This window comes from Panthera leo, chromosome A1 (genome assembly GCF_018350215.1).
Source record: "Panthera leo isolate Ple1 chromosome A1, P.leo_Ple1_pat1.1, whole genome shotgun sequence".
NCBI classification, from domain to species: domain Eukaryota; kingdom Metazoa; phylum Chordata; class Mammalia; order Carnivora; family Felidae; genus Panthera; species Panthera leo.
Genome location: NC_056679.1, coordinates 125,003,755 through 125,022,004, shown reverse-complemented (window position 1 = coordinate 125,022,004; position 18,250 = coordinate 125,003,755). Strand labels below are relative to the sequence as shown.

At 37.0% G+C, this 18,250-nt stretch overlaps 1 protein-coding gene and 1 long non-coding RNA gene across 7 annotated transcripts in view; one reads left to right on the top strand and one right to left on the bottom strand.

Annotated features, from left to right (window-relative positions):
- The window catches only part of MAP3K1 (mitogen-activated protein kinase kinase kinase 1), a 77,455-nt gene that overhangs the window by 9,253 nt on the left and 49,952 nt on the right, over positions 1 to 18,250 (bottom strand). For all 5 annotated transcript variants that reach the window (XM_042939218.1, XM_042939248.1, XM_042939234.1 and 2 more), the window contains 10 exons: positions 16,469 to 16,669; positions 15,988 to 16,104; positions 15,524 to 15,672; positions 9,583 to 9,704; positions 8,893 to 8,974; positions 8,595 to 8,778; positions 5,510 to 5,788; positions 2,403 to 2,524; positions 724 to 815; positions 282 to 471 (listed from right to left, as the gene is read on the bottom strand). In XM_042939218.1, the coding sequence (XP_042795152.1) occupies positions 282 to 471; positions 724 to 815; positions 2,403 to 2,524; positions 5,510 to 5,788; positions 8,595 to 8,778; positions 8,893 to 8,974; positions 9,583 to 9,704; positions 15,524 to 15,672; positions 15,988 to 16,104; positions 16,469 to 16,669 (1,538 nt within the window). The remainder of the gene's footprint in view (positions 1 to 281; positions 472 to 723; positions 816 to 2,402; positions 2,525 to 5,509; positions 5,789 to 8,594; positions 8,779 to 8,892; positions 8,975 to 9,582; positions 9,705 to 15,523; positions 15,673 to 15,987; positions 16,105 to 16,468; positions 16,670 to 18,250) is intronic.
- Positions 1 to 18,250, top strand: part of LOC122220148 — a 74,165-nt gene that overhangs the window by 38,486 nt on the left and 17,429 nt on the right. The window contains exons 3-4 of one of the 2 annotated variants that reach the window (XR_006202696.1): positions 1,500 to 1,716; positions 6,109 to 6,198. This is a non-coding gene — a long non-coding RNA (uncharacterized LOC122220148). Of the gene's footprint in view, positions 1 to 1,499; positions 2,174 to 6,108; positions 6,199 to 18,250 lie in introns of those variants that run through there. The other variant, XR_006202695.1, reaches the window with a different exon arrangement.

Below are 18,250 nucleotides of genomic sequence, written 5' to 3'. Positions count from 1 at the left end.
CAAGTTAAAATTACTGCAAAATATACACAAATAAAAAGAAGCTTATACATTTAAAAACAGTCCTTTCAGTACAAAGGATCTATATATTTTCAATTAAATAGCCCAGGCTTGAGGTTTTTATGTCAATCAAATATTAAGGTATTAGTAGTAACCTGTATATGTTCTGTAGTTTCTAAGTCTTTCTAAAATGTGTCCTTCTTTGGGGAGGGGGGAGGGCGGGATAAGGTAGGGATGGGGTAGGAGGGAAGAACAAAGTAATGTATTTGCAGAAGAAAAATTACCTGACTTCAACAGGCTCAGCTTGTGAAACATCAGTACTGGCGATATGAGGGTAAAATTCAGCAGGAAATTCCAACAGCAGTCTGTCCATAAGACAAAGGCGGCCCAGAAGTTCTTGCCAGTTGTTTGATTCAGTTTGGTTTCCAAGAATACAACTTAAGACATAATCAACACCACCAATACCAATGGATCCTACAAAAAGGAAATAACAACTGAAAAACAGTGATACTAAAATCTAAAACATGATCAAAATAGCATAAAGACCAAGAAAAATACTCTAATTATATTCATTTTAAGTATTGTTTAGATTAATTCCTATTTCTAATGTTAGCTGACTGAATCAACTTACACAATTACTTCAAAATCCTGTATACAGCTGCCCTATCAGAGATTATGGGATTATGATAAGACCTGCTACATTTATTTTAAGTAAAAAGATTTTACCAGCTTTAAGTATTTCTCTGCCAACTGCCAACTCTCCTGCTTGGCCTTTGCACAATTCCAACAGGGTTGATATAGACAGCTGACTTGTGCGACTAAAAATGAAAGAAGCAACATCAGACTTGGATCTTATCCTGGATAAAATACACATTAAAAGGACAAAAGGACAATAGTAATGTAATGCCATATGAAAAGGTGGCAAAAAATAGTTTCACAAGTGTTTGCTTTTCCACCACTAAAATCAATTTACAGTGTTGCTACAGATAATATTCATTATTTAAGGTCTAATTTCATAAGCTTTACCTCATCTATGTTAAGCACAGAATCTTTACTAGTGGCTCTTAGCAAATGTTGATTTAAATAGCAAACCAGGTAGAAGGCATATTTTGATTACTTCATTAAAAAAGAAGACTCATTTTGATTTCTGAATTTTCACTAAGAATCTCTTAAATTAAAAACAAAACCTCCCCCTCCAAAACCTTCATGTTCTCTTATATAGCCAGAGTGAGTTCCAAGTATCTTAAAACCTCTACTGTATTTTTTATAATGTCCATCATCAAAGCAACCAGGTAAACAATCTAACTTTTAGAATTCTGGAAAGCACACAACAACTGCCACAAAAGCAATGAAGTTTTCAGAAAAATACTGATTCTCATACTGAAAAATCATGTGATTTTTCTGTGCATTTTGCTAATGATTTGTTAATTTGCCTGTTAATGTTCTTGAGATATTATAGGACTCTCCTTAATAAGAAAATCTCTAATACTTTCAATCCATAGGCTTGGATAGAGAAAACAATGGAGGAAAAAGATGTAATGAAATGAGAAGCAAATCAAATCTAAGCACCTAATTTTTGAGACCAGTTACAAATGACAGCATGCGATGGAAGGAGGAAGACAAAGGCTGGGCTGAGAGAGCTCCAAATGGGTGTAATGGCAGAGGCATAAGGGTGAGTCCATGCTTCCTTACCACCTGAGACCGGCTGGATGTGAAGAGGTGAGAACCACCAAACAACTGTTCCCAGCTATGCTCACTAAGTGAAAAGTCATCTTTTCCTCCCACTTCACAGAACGGGAAAATAAAAGTGAACCAGGGGTCTCATAAAGGCACAGCCTGAGCTTATTTTACTATGATCATGCCTCACTTCTCTACCTTACTATCTCTACTCTCCCAGTTAGCATTACTCTTGCTCCTTGTCAGTTTTTATGGATATTGCAACGATGTATGCAATTTGTTATTGTTGTTTTAAACATAAACTGTCATAGAGTAAAATTCCATTACACAGCAAATATGGAATGGTTGGGTTTTTTCAACCAGGTATAATGATTTTATAGGTTCCTATCCTGTGTAACTCATTCTCTAAAATGAGATTATATTTGTATCAGCTACTATTCTCACCAACTGGCCTTGAGATTAAGGATATTGCTTTATAATAAAAGAAAATCACAACACAGTAATGTGGTTATCCATGCAGTTTGTTAGCCTGGTTTTTACTTGCCATTAGCCCTTCTCCCTAGTGCTGAAAATCTTTCAGTGTTACATTTTAATTTCAAATCTCATTTTAGAAAACAATATTCAAAGCCTCATTTAATAAATATGTATCAAATACTCACCAGGTATGAGGCTTGCTGCTAGGCTTTTAATATAAGAGGGTTTGAAGCAGTTCATCAATAGGGCCTTACCTATTGGCATCTGCACACTTGACTAGGATGGTGTCTACAACTGGCCGGAGAAGTCTCTGCAGTTTGATTCTTTCTGCCAAACTATGGCAAGGAGTATATACCAGCATGGCTCTCAATGTTTTCTGTGGGGGGGGGCGGGGGGGGGAAACCTGAAGGTCAGTTTAACTGCATTTGAAAAGCATCAGAGACTCTGGTATAATCTGAGACAATTTAATAAACACAATACATAATGATAGGAATAGATTTATAACCCATAAATAAAATAATCCATGAATCCATATTGATACAAATAAAAAACTGAATAAATAAATAGATGGGGTAGAAAGAAATGCTCTGAACTATTTCTATAATTTTTAAAGTATGTATTTCAAAATGAAAAGAGTTTCCAATGGCCAAAACTGGAATAATATGAGCAACAACTTAAATGATGACAGGATTGCATTATAACCCACAGACTAAAATACTCATCAGCCTATATTGATAAAATTTAAAAACTGAATAAATACACAATGAGGCAGAAGAGACAGCTCCTCTTTATAGAAGAATTCCTATTAATTAATGTAGAAGGAATGAGAGAAATAGGAAGTCAGCATTAGAATACCACAATAAAAACTGCTGTAGACAAGATCCACTGAAAAATGCTAAAACCAGTAAGCGAAATTCTGAAGAGAAACAGGGTCTTTGCATAGTCTCAAAGTATCTGCCTCAAAACATTTATTGTCATTTTATAGCAAGGAACCCCGTAAACATCACCTTTACCAAGTGATGAAGGACAGCATCACCAGTACTTGGCACATCATGTACCCCTTGATACACTGCACTAAGAATGCACATAAATCTCTGATATTCTTGTGAAAAATGCATAAACTGAACCTAATCATGAGGAAATATCATAAACCCAAAATGAGGGACATTGTTCAAAATAAGTGGTCAGCACACTTTCAAAGTGTCAAGATCTATGCGAGACAAGGAAAGACTGAGGAGCTGTCACAGATGGGAAGAGATTAAGGGAGCATGATAACTAAATGCTATGTGAGTTTCTGGACTGGATCCTAAAACAGAAAAAAAGACATTATGGAAAAACTGGTGAAAACTGAATAAAGTCTGCAGCTTAGCTGTAAAGAACATTGCTGGAACAGAAGAATGTATTTGTTCTCAAGAGATATATGCTAAAGTATATGAGGTGAAATACCATGTCATGATGCCTACAAATTAACTCTCCAAAGGTTCAGCAAAGAATTATGTATGGGAGGGAGAGGAAGAAAAAGGAGGACAGAGGGGAGGGAGAGCTTTAAGGGAAGGAAGCACTTCTGCCTGCCTTATGCTTGGCGCACTAAGTAATTATAGAGGAATCAGAATATAGTATGATTCTCAGAGTCCCTTCCCTCTACAGCTCACTAACTAGATGGGAAACCATCTGAACTTAAGCAACAACCAGACAGGCAGTCTATTGAATAGTCAAGTATGTCTGAAGGTTTGTGTTAGATAACAGTAAGAAGAAGGAGGTTAAAAGTTGGGCCAAGAACATTGGTCTTTATGTTACGCTGGTCCCTGAATATTCTACATGAAAAAACAGACCAAGGTAAGAAATATTTGGGAAACAATGCATCCTACTCCTTGATCTCATAGATTGCCAATGTACATTAGCTTACTGAAGGTTCCTAGAAGCCTTCAGTGAACAACCCATTTAATTTGTGTAATTCATTGCTTATCAATTTTAACAAAGAACTCTGTCTTCAAGGGAAGTTTTCATAATCCTGCCAAACTTCCATGGGATGTACTTTTGGAAATGCTGCTAAAGCAACAGAAACACCTAAAGGTTTCTAAGCTGGGGAATAATCAAAGTGGTCTTTAAGGAATACTGATGGCTACTGTATAGTCAATGTTCAATGTTCCAGACATTATGATTAGAGGTTTTACATAATCTCATTTCAAACTTAAGAGGTAGTATTTTCCTTATAGGTGAGAAACCTGAAATTAAAGAGTCCTAAAATCACAATGCTAGCCAGTGGAAGAACCAGAATTTGAATCAAGGTCTCTATAATCTTAACCTTATGTCCAGATTACCTATGCTAGTCCCAGTTGAACTAGCAGATTATTTAAGTATCCTAGTTAGGATGATAAATTATGAGGTCACTCAGTTCTGACTCCAAATTCATGTTCATAACCATCAGGCTATACTACCTCTCAAAAAGAAGATTTATTAGGCATAGGTATTATAGGATGATTAGAAAAAAAGTGGAAGCAGAGGGATTAATGAGTTTTGAAACTGGCTAGGTAAGAATTATTCTGAAGCAGTGGTTGTGAATTGGGGCAACTGCATCCCTCTGGGGACACTCAGCAATGCCTGGAGACATTCTGGGTTGTCATGATGGGGAGGAGGGGTAAGAGAGGTGTGTTATGGGTATCCAGTAGAGAGAGGTTAGGGTTGCTCCTACACCTCTTACAGTGCACAAGACAGCACCCTTGCCCCCAACAAATAATTATCTGGCTCAGTGTCAATAGTGCTGAGGTTGAAAAACTGTTCTAAATTTATGTATACTCAGAATGAAAAAAGTCAAATAGCCTCCAAAATCACAAATGAAGCAAGCTCCTTATTCCATCTCATTTATGAAACACAACTTCCAATAGGTTAAATTAGAAAAACTGAATCATCTGTGTCCTAGAACCTTCCTCTGTGAAAAGAATCCTGAATTTACATACAACAATATTAACAATCAGTTCTCCTTAATGTGTAACTAATGGCAAATTTTCAAAAAAATCTAAGTAGCTTTGATCACTTGCTATCCATTAAGAACATTTTTAATCTGATCATATGTAAGGTGTAAGGAAAATGTAAAGATATGAAGAGCAAGACACTGTTGTCTTAGGGGAGAAAAGGCAACAGTATATAATAAAACTTGAATAGATTAAAACAAGTAAAATCCAAATGAAGAGATTAAATGGAAAATTGTAATTCCTGGGATTATGGAATAAAAACTTGAATTTTCCAAAATTAAATCAGGTAAAAGTAGTTTTACTGGATTTTAAGGATGATATCTACAAGCTTAAAAAAAAAAAAAACCACCACAACCATAATGCTTTGGTTATATAATAAAGCTACTTACTAAAGCAGCAACGTACACTTTGTAGACAGGGTCAGCACAGACCATTGATAAAACGTTGCAGCATGCCTCTACCACGTCTCCTGAGATACTGGTCTGGGAAGACCCACTGGTGGCTCCAGCGCTCGGGCTGCTTCTACCATTGCTCCCAGAATTTCCAGTGCTCTCCCCATTTGCCAATAGCAGAGCCCCACTAACATCATGGGAAAGACGCCTGAGAGCCATCTCTCTTACATTCCAGTTTCTAGAAAATAAGCAGCCAACGAGTTCCATTCCAAATACCTATAATCAAAAAAACACAATGAATTTAATGTGAAGAAAAACCAATAAACCTGAAGTATTTGGAAATAAGCATGATTTTTGAAAAATTGCGGACATTTCTTAAGTCTCTATCAATCTACGCAGGTTCAAATATGTCTAGCCACTTATACTCAAGTTTAACTGGTAATTATCAAAAGCCCTTAATATTTATTAGCTCAAATAAAATTAAGAGTGAACTCCATTAAGTAATTAGATGGATATTTATACATTTCTGTACTCTTATGCTTACCAAAGAAAAAAAATCTGTGAAGTACCCCAACTCTGAATTCATATTATGGTAGTTACAGAGAAAAAACTGAAGATAAAGCCAAATCAAAACAGGCACTGGACTGTCCAAGGGATACAGAGTATTTCTCCTACAGATGACAGTGGTAAGTCAAAAGCTTTTAATGTGATTTCTGTCTTGTAGAAAAAGGTAAAAGAAAAAAACACTCAGCAAAATTAGATGGAACTATAATGAATGGAGTGGAAAAATCTAAAGCCAAAAGAAAAAAAAAAAACAAAACTCTTGTGTTCAAATCAGCAAAGGATAATGATATGCCTAGAATTAAAGTGCATGTTGGGGCGCCTGGGTGGCTCAGTCACTTAAGCTACTGACTCTTGATATTGGTTCAGGTCATGATCTCACGGTGGTGAGATAGAGCCCCATGTCAGGCTCTGCACTGGGTGTGGAGCTCGCTTAGGATTCTCTGTCCTTCTTCCTCCGCCCCTTCCCTGCTTGCACTCTTGCGCTCTCTCTCAAAAAACAAACAAACAAACAAAAAAAACAACACATCATTACCATGTCTGCAAAGCCAGAGTCCCTAAATAACGGAAAGAGTACATGGTCTTGACATTATGGGACAATTAACTAAAAGTAAACTTAATGCCTAAGAAAATTTGTCATATGAAAATTTTTGAAATTTTAGAGACGAATAAACACCATTTTGGGGAAAACAAATGACTTATTTATAGATGTTTTAAGTTAATAAAGGAGAATGAATTAACTAGAATATAGTTAAATTATTATATGCCTGGCACTCACTGTTAAAAAGCATACTATGATCAAAGTCTTAATTCTGTCTTATATTCTTAGTAAAAAACTAGGAATAGATAACATTAAGTGCAACCTAAAGCTTAAACAAAACACACTAGACCACTGCCTTGAAAGAATAGCATCCAATAGCTCAGTATCAATTTGAGAGTTCTCCTGAGGATTTATAGATGAGGGCCTATGTTAAATATCATTAATGAACCAGTTAAAATAAGGTATGTTTATTAAGTTTGGAAATTTTATTAGATTCATGATAGGTTGATTACATGCTGAGAAGAGTTTCAAAAGCTGCAGGACTATAGTGGTCATAAAAAGAAAAAGGAAATAAATCCTAATGACATATAAACTGAATGAGTTAGTGTGTCCATTGACAAATTTAAGTTAAACAGTATTTAACAGATTATTGAAAATATTTTACTTCACTTATCTACTGGAGATATTGGTTTGGGATTCATTCATTCATTCATTCATTCATTCATATTTTACAGAGAGAGTGAATGAGGTGGGAAGAGGGGCAGAGGGAAAGGCAATCTTAAGCAGGCTCCATGCTTTGCGTGGAATTCAACACGGGGCCGGATCCCATGAACCATGAGGTCATGACCGCCAAAATCAAGAGTTGGACACTTACCTGACTGAGCCACCCAGGCACCCCTGGGATTCTACATTTTTAAACATCATGGACTAAAATAACAAAGAAAAATCACTAGAATCCAACCAAACAACCAGTAGAAATTCTGATTAAGGAAGAAAAAAATATTTCATCCAAAGAGAAAATAAAGGAAGAGGAACTGCCCTTACAAATAAAAATGACTAATATAAGGCAAATATCATACATTTTTTTTCAACCACTCAGCAATTATTAAGCAGCTATTATATATATGCCATGAAGACACAGAAATGAGAAATAGTAGGAATGGGATTAAACATTTGAATAAGTTAGCACTGAAGGGGTCTAGTGTCTATCCTTGGATAAACCTTAATGTCTGATGGTTCTAGAGATGGGCAGTGAGGCTCCAAAAATTTTTGAAATTTAAGCTCTATAATAAGCAGCATGGTATTTTTTTTCTCTTTCTTTCTTTCTTTCTTTCTTTCTTTCTTTCTTTCTTTATTTTTTTTCAATATATGAAGTTTATTGTCAAATTCGTTTCCATACAACACCCAGTGCTCATCCCAAAAGTGCCCTCCTCAATACCCATCACCCACCCTCCCCTCCCTCCCACCCCCCATCAACCCTCAGTTTGTTCTCAGTTTTTAACAGTCTCTTATGCTTTGGCTCTCTCCCACTCTAACCTCTTTTTTTTTTTTTTTTCCTTCCCCTCCCCCATGGGTTTCTGTTAAGTTTCTCAGGATCCACATAAGAGTGAAACCATATGGTATCTGTCTTTCTCTGTATGGCTTATTTCACTTAGCATCACACTCTCCAGTTCCATCCACGTTGCTACAAAAGGCCATATTTCATTCTTTCTCATTGCCACGTAGTATTCCATTGTGTATATAAACCACAATTTCTTTATCCATTCATCAGTTGATGGACATTTAGGCTCTTTCCATAATTTGGCTATTGTTGAGAGTGAGCAGCATAGTATTAACACCAAAGGTAGAAATTTCCATCGAGTAAGAGTCATGATGGAGGCAAAGTAAAAGTATTTTCTTAAACTATAAACAACTGGGAGACAACTACATTAAGTGGTCTATAAAGGTTTATTTGAGAAATGAAGAACAAGAACCATTTACCTGAATCCATGGCTCAGCTAAATCTTTGTAAGCAGGAGGAATCTGCTGAGTTCCATAATGAGTAAGGTTAAAATTGCTCTCCTGACTCCTTCGTTGTGATCCAGCCAAAGGCTGCTGCTGTATGGTTTGCTGCTGTGCAGCTCGCAGGGAAGAAGGGGAATCCACAGGGCTTGACAACTCATGGCTAATTGAAAATTAACAAAACCTTGTTAAAAATAATTAACAGATTTAAATAACATTTAGGGAACATTTTAACTTTTTATTAGATACGTCCAAATCATTAATTCAAAACTGTTACCTGTAGAAATCGTGAGATCTCCATTTAGACCTACAAAGGGGACATATTAAAGGTTCTCTATTTCTTCTACATTCTTCTGCCCCTGAAAAATTAAAGGGAAGAACTTTACAAAAATATAAATGCTTAACATTAAGTAGTTATATATAATAATTGTTGCTCGTGGCTAGTATAGGTTTATATTGAAAGAACCTCAAAAAACAACCTGATCAGGTATTTACCTAGAAGCAGGCAAACACAGTAGGTTAAATTTTATTCTGATGCACATACCTCTTGCAAATGCTGTTTTTTTAGTTACAACATGTATTTTGCTAACTATTTTTCAAAACATTCTGTCCACTTGATTACCTGGTAATGTTATTTCAAACTTGCTTTGATGTTACCCTGTCACGCCTGCCCAGGTCTTCTACCTCTTCACCTCCATGTACACTTCAAGACCAGAATCATGTTTCTAATTCTGTGCACTCCTTCCATTACTATATGTATCACACTATGTTACATTTCTTTGCTCACACAGCTCATCTCTTAAAGGATCCTAAACTCCAATTCATTGAAAACTTTACCTAAGGGCCTAGATATACTTCTTTTCTTCTCTCCCTAGTCTCCACAAAAGTCATGTTAAAATCCTAAATAATACAGTTGGCTCATAGAGCAACTATTCTGAGTGAGCAGGGGGAGGAAAGAGCCACATACAGATTGACATGCAGTGGTGATGCAGCTTGTTCCTGCAGCCGTCTTCACACACAGTAAGACTTTCTTCATCAAGCATGCCCAACAAGCAAATAGGACACATCTGTTCCTCCTCATCTTTGATACTGTAAGGAAGGGGAAATGAAAGCATTAAACAGAAAAGAATATAATACAGAATTAATGGCATAGCTAAAAACAGTTTTGGATTCCTTACAATATGAAAAAATAGAAATTCTTGTTAGGAAATCTTGCATACAACTATTTGAGAAATTTATTTTTCCTATTAATTAGTAGAGTAACTTTAAGATTTTGAGTTAAGCTTTCCTTGCTATGAGTACAATTCAGTATATAAACTATAATCTTAAGAGACCCATGTAGCCCCCAGATTCTGCTGTTCCTGAAAAACTGGTCTGAATGAGTGATAGTAAAGTAACAATTTCCTAAAAAATGTTCCTAAAAGCTAAACAGGTCTAGCAAAGTCAGGATGCATGATTCCTCAGGTGAAGGCATACTTACTAGTGTCTCTCCCTCCTGACTATCTGCCCCTTTTCTTTATCTCCTTTCATAATTAAGGAGCTACATGGAGTGGGGAAATGCTGTCAAAATATGCATGCAGCAATGACAAAAATTAACAAATATTGGAGAAATTATTTATACAACAATCTATAATAAAAATATTAATGGCAAAGATGATCCCAGCTCAAGTAACTTTTCAAATTACACCGAAATTAGCTTACTCAAAAGATTTAGAAAAAAAAAAAATTCCACAATTCAGTCCCACTGCAAGTATAACTTACTACTGAAATGCTTTTCTGACTTAAAAAAAAATTCCACCCTGGAATTTTTCTGCTCATCTTTTTACAGTATATATTTTGTAAACATTATTTAGATCATTTATCTATAGAGATGTACAATTTCATATTCTACTTGTTACTAAACTCTTCATATACATAGTAAAAATTTAATGGTGGCATCATTTTCCACTGAGTAGATAGATCTAACTACATAAGCATTTATTTATTGTTGGACAAAAGTTGTTTCCGTATTTTCACATTTTAAGACATAAGGAGAAACCTCTTTGTGCCCACTTCTACATTTCTGATTTTCTTTTCTTTAGCAGTTTTTTCAGGAGTCAAGCCATGTGAGTAGAGAGCAGATATTAGCATACTACAAGGGGATCAAATTAGCCTGTGCCAGCTTTTGTAAACAAAGTTTTTTTTGAACACAGCCATCCCCATTCATTCACATATCTTCTATGGGTTTTTCAGCTACAAGGGCAGAGATGAGTAGTTGTGACAGAGACCCAGTGAACCTTAAAGCCCAAAGTATTTAAAGTATAAAAAAGTGTAATAATGCCATTTATTGATAACCATTAAAATTTTTGGTCATTATAGTATGTATGTACCCATAATACCCTTTATATATATAAAAATTGGGTTCATGCATGACATACAGCATTACAACTTAGATTTTGTTTCACGCCATTCAGTATTCTTCAGAAGCTAATTTTAACGGCTGCATGAACTATTCCTAATATGGGTATACTTTAACCACTCCCTTGCTCGATGTTTAAACTATTCTCAATTTTTCACAATACTGTGACAGTCATATATATAAATCTTGTGCATTTCTCAGATTAACATTTTTTTCTTAAAAAAAGGTACATTTACTGGATCAACAAACACAAACATTTAAAAAATCACATTTTTTTTATTTTCCAGAAAGGCTATATAGCACTTGACATACAGTGAAGCAAATCCTTACACGAGAACTGAATGGTCTTTATTACAAAGTCTCTAAATAAATCTGATACCTTTTTTTTTTTTTTAATGACCATTTTCTTAGTTATCAGGTTAACTAAACCATTTTCATGATTGTTTCAATTTTTTTTTTTTAAGTTTATTTACTTATTTTGAAAAAAGAGAGAGAATCCCAAGCATGCTCCACACTGTCAGTGCAGATCCCAACATGGGGCCTGACCTCAAGAACTATGAGATCATGAACTGAGCTGAAATCAAGAGTCAGGACGCTTAACCAACTGAGCCACCCAGGCGCCCTATGGAATTCTTGTGTCAATACTGTCTTCATGCCCTTTGCCACTATGTACTGGGACCTTAGGTTCCTGTTTGCAGCTTTAATTTTTTTGGTAAAGTTTTTAAAGTATATTCCAATTGTCCTAATTGTTTTTTTACTGTTTCCTATATAATTTAAAATTAATACAATGCAATCAGGTTTCCAGGTAAGTTTCTTTTTATTTTAGTCTTTAGATATAAAAATTTGTGATTACGTGAAACATAACCTACTTAGCAACACAGTATAATCTCAGTAAAATCTAGATTATAGCTTCTGTGGTTTCTCTGCATGGATACATTAATCCAAATGAATTAATATCCATAGTATGGCCAGCCCATATTTGGAAGGTACCTTTGTTTATTTTAGAGAGAAACTTTCTAACTTAACTTTGGCTACCTGGTTTTAAACATTTTTTATTTTTTCCAAAATAAAAAGCTACAGGAATGTCAACCAAAAGGAGAAAGGGTCCAGAATAAGTTTGGGTCAGGAAGCTTGAGAAATAAAATTCATTCTTTTCATCTATTTAGAAGAGATAAGTAGTAAGAGAAAGAGTTCTGAACTAAGAGTCAAGATGCTGAGGTTCTGGTTCTGCCTTTGCTCACCTGAGTGGCATGACCTCTTTTGGCTTCACTTATCATGGAACCACATAAACTAGAAATCTCTAATTCCCAAAAAGCTTGTAAAACTCTATGATTCTAAAACAAATTCATTTAACCAAAAATAAGGAAATTCAAACATTTACTTTTCCTACAGGTGAAAAAACTGGTCTCTCCATTTTTCACAAATCCCTTGATCTGATTACTTTCTATTTGTGAATTTTGAAGTAGTTACAATACGTAAAAAACTGATGGATGAAGATGGGATTTAATCACTTAGACACGTGCTTCTCAAACAGGTGCCTCAGGAACACATAGGAGGTGCCCTTTTAAGAAAAGCAGCACTCTTTTCTGGAGTGATTTAAAAAACTCATTTTTGAGGGGCGCCTGGGTGGCTCAGTCGGTTGAGCATCCGACTTCGGCTCAGGTCACGATCTCGCGGTCCGTGAGTTCGAGCCCCGCGTCGGGCTCTGGGCTGATGGCTCAGAGCCTGGAGCCTGCTTCCGATTCTGTGTCTCCCTCTCTCTCTGCCCCTCCCCCGTTCATGCTCTGTCTCTCTCTGTCTCAAAAATAAATAAACGTTAAAAAAAAAATGAAAAAAAAACCAAAAAACTCATTTTTGAGGCTTCGGAGGGAAGATGGCAGCGTAGGAGGACGCTGGGCTCACCGCGCGTCCTGCTGATCACTTAGATTCCACCTACACCTGCCTAAATAACCCAGAAAACCGCCAGAGGATTAGCAGAACGGAGTCTCCGGAGCCAAGCACAGACGAGAGGCCCACGGAAGAGGGTAGGAAGGGCGGCGAGGCGGTGAGCGCTCCACGGACTGGCACTGGCGGGAGGGAGCCGGGGCGGAGGGGCGGCCCGCCAGCCAAGCAGAGTCCCCGAGTCTGGCTGGCAAAAGCGGAGGGGCCTGACAGACTGTGTTCCGACAGCAAGCGTGACTTAGCGTCTGGGAGGTCATAAGTTAACAGCTCTGCTCAGAAAGCGGGAAGGCTGGAGGACAAAGGGAGGGAGAGCTGTTGAGCCCCCGGACGACAGAGCTCAGTTTGGTGGGGAACAAACGCGCTCGCCAGCGCCATCTCCCCCGCCCATCCCCCAGCCAAAATCCCAAAGGAAACCAGTTCCTGCCAGGGAACTTGCTCGCTCCGCGCAAACACCCAACTCTGTGCTTCTGTGGAGCCAAACCTCCGGCAGCGGATCTGACTCCCTCCCGCTGCCACAGGGCCCCTCCTGAAGTGGATCACCTAAGGAGAAGTGAGCTAAGCCTGCCCCTCCTGCCCCCGTGCACCTTGCCTACCCACCCCAGCTAATACGCCAGATCCCCAGCACCACAAGCCTGGCAGTGTGCAAGTAGCCCAGATGGGCCACGCCACCCCACAGTGAATCCCGCCCCTAGGAGAGGGGAAGAGAAGGCACACACCAGTCTGACTGTGGCCCCAGCAGTGGGCTGGGGGCAGACATCAGGTCTGACTACGGCCCGCCCACCAACTCCAGTTATACACCACAGCACAGGGGAAGTGCCCTGCGGGTCCTCACCACTCCAGGGACTATCCAAAATAACCAAACGGAAGAATTCCCCTCAGAAGAATCTCCAGGAAATAACAACAGCTAATGAACTGATCAAAAAGGATTTAAATAATATAACAGAAAGTGAATTTAGAATAATAGTCATAAAATTAATCGCTGGGCTTGAAAACAATATAGAGGACAGCAGAGAATCTCTTGCTACAGAGATCAAGGGACTAAGGAACAGTCACGAGGAGCTGAAAAGCGCTTTAAACGAAATGCAAAACAAAATGGAAACGACGACACCTTGGATTGAAGAGGCAGAGGAGAGAATAGGTGAACTAGAAGATAAAGTTATGGAAAAAGAGGAAGCTGAGAGAAAGATAAAAAAATCCAGGAGTATGAGGGGAAAATTAGAGAACTAAGTGATACACTAAAAAGAAATAATATACGCATAATTGGTATCTCAGAGGAGGAAGAGAGAGGGAAAGGTGCTGAAGGGGAACTTGAAGAAATTATAGCTGAGAACTTCCCTGAACTGGGGAAGGAAAAAGGCATTGAAATCCAAGAGGCACAGAGAACTCCCTTCAGACGTAACTTGAATCGATCTTCTGCATGACATATCATAGTGAAACTGGCAAAATACAAGGATAAAGAGAAAATTCTGAAAGCAGCAAGGGATAAACGTGCCCTCACATATAAAGGGAGACCTATAAGACTCGTGACTGATCTCTCTTTTGAAACTTGGCAGGCCAGAAAGGATTGGCACGATATCTTCAGTGTGCTAAACAGAAAAAAATATGCAGCCGAGAATCCTTTATCCAGCAAGTCTGTCATTTAGAATAGAAGGAGAGATAAAGGTCTTCCCAAACAAACAAAAACTGAAGGAATTTGTCACCACTAAACCAGCCCTAAAAAACTCATTTTTACATTAAACCCAATAAGGAACTTGGAAAAGAAAGATAACGGACCAGAATTTTTATAATACTAGAGACTTGAAAAATTTTTCACACTGGTCATTTTAGGCTATATCCTTCAGTATTGTATGTTCATTCTTATCAGCTAGGCAATGAAAAAGTTTGAGAAGTGCTGTAGATTTTAAATAGTAATTGTGATTAATGGCTACTGTATCTCTTAATTACAATTGATTAGTCTGTTTCCAAGAGTATCCTTGGGCTCTCACAAGTAAAACAGCCTGTAATGAGGATTCCCTGAAAAGATCTATGAAAGAAGTAGTGATGTCATACAATTTAGAGATCCTGCATTTCAAAGTGATTTTGGAAAACCATTTGCCTTGTATATAATTTGTTAATAAAACTATAGACATATTTTTTACACAGTGCTGCACCTTCATTATCTGCAAGAGTGATAAAACCTACCTAATGAGGTTGGCCTATGAACAGAATAAGACAACATATTAGATGCTTGGCACAAAGTAATGATTGATAAATAGTAGCCACTTATATTTATACTTGCCACTTGATTTTTCTTGTGAAATGACTCTACTATATTCTGATATTTAAGGTGCCATTTTTCAACAGTGTGGTTTTTCAGGATGAGAAGTCCACATATATATATGTATATATATGTGTGTATACACACACATGCTCAGATGATCTATGTTGTTTACCCTTGATTTTAACTTCAAAGCCAAGGTTCAATAGGTCAATTACTTTAGAGCAGCTTAACAAGTAGGTATAAAAAATTACCTCTAAAATTAAAAAGTAACACTAGATTAATGCTTTTAATTCCTTAAATAGTACTAACCTGTTTTCTGAACTAGATGTAGAAGTACTAGATGATGACAATGTATGAGAATTTGACATGCGTGAAACAAACTTCTGGATGGTGTTACGAGATGGAGCTTTGATCCTTGAGCTACGCCTACTGTGATATTTCTGGAACAAACTTTCAACCTAACATTGAAAAAAAAACAGTAACAATGATATTCATGCCATAATAACATATAAAGAATTCTATAGAGGTTGAATTATTTGTCTTTTATTTCATAAGTTTTTCACAAAGCCAATTTAAGAGCTTCAAAATAACAGCAGGTCAGTGTTCACATTCTTTTCAGTCTGGAGGAAAAAGTCAATAGATTATAAGAGATAAGGCTCAAATAATTCTTCTGTGTCTTTATAACTTCAAAATGACTCCTCATGGAGAAGTGTCAGGAATGAGCCATAAAAATTTATTAACAATTTTACTCTAAGGTACTTATTAAAAATTACCTCAAAATTCTTTAAAGTTTTTCTCCATAACATTGGGTCTGAAGGTTCTAGTTGAAACACCCGGAGCATAACAAATAACAGATGGATACAAAATGTTCCACGTCCACAGCTGCAGTTCTAGAGAGTTAAAAGAGAACTTATGGGTTAACAAATCTCTGGCTCTATTAGAATTCCTAAGATGATCACTTTTTTTTATATTTCCAAGTTTAACAAAGTTTCTATTTGCTTCATTATTATTATGTAAGATATATAAGGATAAGCAAGAAAAGTCTATGTATGAACTAATCTCTTATTTTTGGTAAATTTATTAAATAGATCAAATCTGTATTCTCAAGTAGAAACCTTCACAAATACATTAAATAAAAATGTTTATCAGCCCAAAATATTTTTTAAACTCACTTTAGTTTACTGAAGAGAAATAAGTCATCTAAACTTAAGAAGAACAGATACTAATAAACTGTAGAATGGTGAAAGATCCTACCTGAGGCCCAATAAACACCCGGTATTTATTGTCTGGGCTGTCTCCTCCAATCAGGAAAGAGTTGGGTCCTATTTGTTGCAGTAAGTACAGCCTGGCCCGCATGACTTTGTTTACACGGCGGTTTGTCTCCTCAGGGCTGTATGGTGAGAAGCCATCCGGGGAAGGGGCTCTTCTAGGTGGTGTGATTCTCCCGCTCTGAAACTTCACAACATTGTTTTTGTATTAGGTAAATTGCTTACTTATTGATAAGAAACACTTACCTTAAAAAAAAGGTCGTATCAGATGGCCATGTGGCATTTTATATTCTGAAAAAATGCTCCCAAATATAATGGGACAAAATGCATATTGCAAATGCTTTTATTTGACATACTCATCACAAAGAAACTTCTAAAATCACAGTCATCCCTATAAATAATGATAAATATCTGGCCAAGTGAGACAACCATGTGATAATTTTACAAATTGTAAGTATTTGAGTTCTTTGAAGAGTATTATGTAAACCAAGATGGAAAGCATAAAAATTCACTTAGAAGCAAGCACAATGACTTGTTTCTAGTGATAAAAATTAAATATCCAGTTTCCTCACTTCCACTTAAGGTGTTACCAAATGCTCTTTTGCAAGAGCATATAAATGCTGCCATGCAATTCCTCCCATGGTGCAGTCTGTAGAGAACTAATGGCAAGTGACTTTCCCCAGATTAAGACATTTCACCAAAGGCTGATAAAACTTCTCCTGTGGTGAGGGTGACATATACCACTCTCATTCTACCTCACTGATTCCCCTAGAACTTGGTCTTTCCATCAGTGGTCAGTGGGAATTCTAATTCTTTTTGACACCTAATTTAATCGTTAAAGATAATAAATGTTGGTGAGAACACGAAGCATTAGAACCGTGCTTGTGGGGAAATAAAATGGTACAGCTCCTATGGAAAACATGACCCGGCAATTCCACTTCTAGGTATAAACCCAAGAGAAGTGAAAAGTTATGTCCACCCAAAGATTCATATACACATGTTCACAGCAGCATTATATATATAATAACCAAAGAGTGGAAATAACCCAAATGTCCATCAACTGATGAATGGATAAGCCAAATGTGTATATCCACACAAAAGAATGTTATCTTCTATAACTTAAAAGTATAGTACTTCTGGGGTGCCTGGTGGCTCAGTTAAGCATCTGACTCTTCATTTCAGCTCAGGTCATCATCTTGCAGTTCGTGAATTTGAGCCCTGTAACCACAGTGACAGTGTGGAGCCTGCTTGGGGTTCTCTCTCTTTCCTTCTCTCTCTGCCCTTTCCCAGCTCTTTCTTGCTCTCTCTCAAAATAAATAAACTTAAAAAAAATGGAGTACTTTTAAACATAAAGAGAAGTAGGTGTATCAGAAATTAGTTTTGAATGTTAAACAACAAAAAAGAGGAAGAATGATATGGCACAACGAATACTTTGTGTTAAAATATGAATGCACATGGCAAAAATTCACACACTGATAATTAAAAAAAATTTTTTTAATGTTTATTTATTTTTGAGAGTGGGAGCAGGGGAGGGCAAGAGTGAGTGGGGAATAGAGGATCTGAAGCAGGCTCCATGCTGCTGACAGTAGAGAGACCAATGCAGGGCTTGAACTCATGAATAGTGAGATCATGGCCTGAGCTGAAGTCGGATGCTTAACTGACTGAGCCACCCAGGTGCCCAATGCACACACTGATAAGTAAACACAGTTTGTGGGGGAAAACAAAACTAAAACAAAGAGAGTATGGATACAACTTATATGATGCTGTG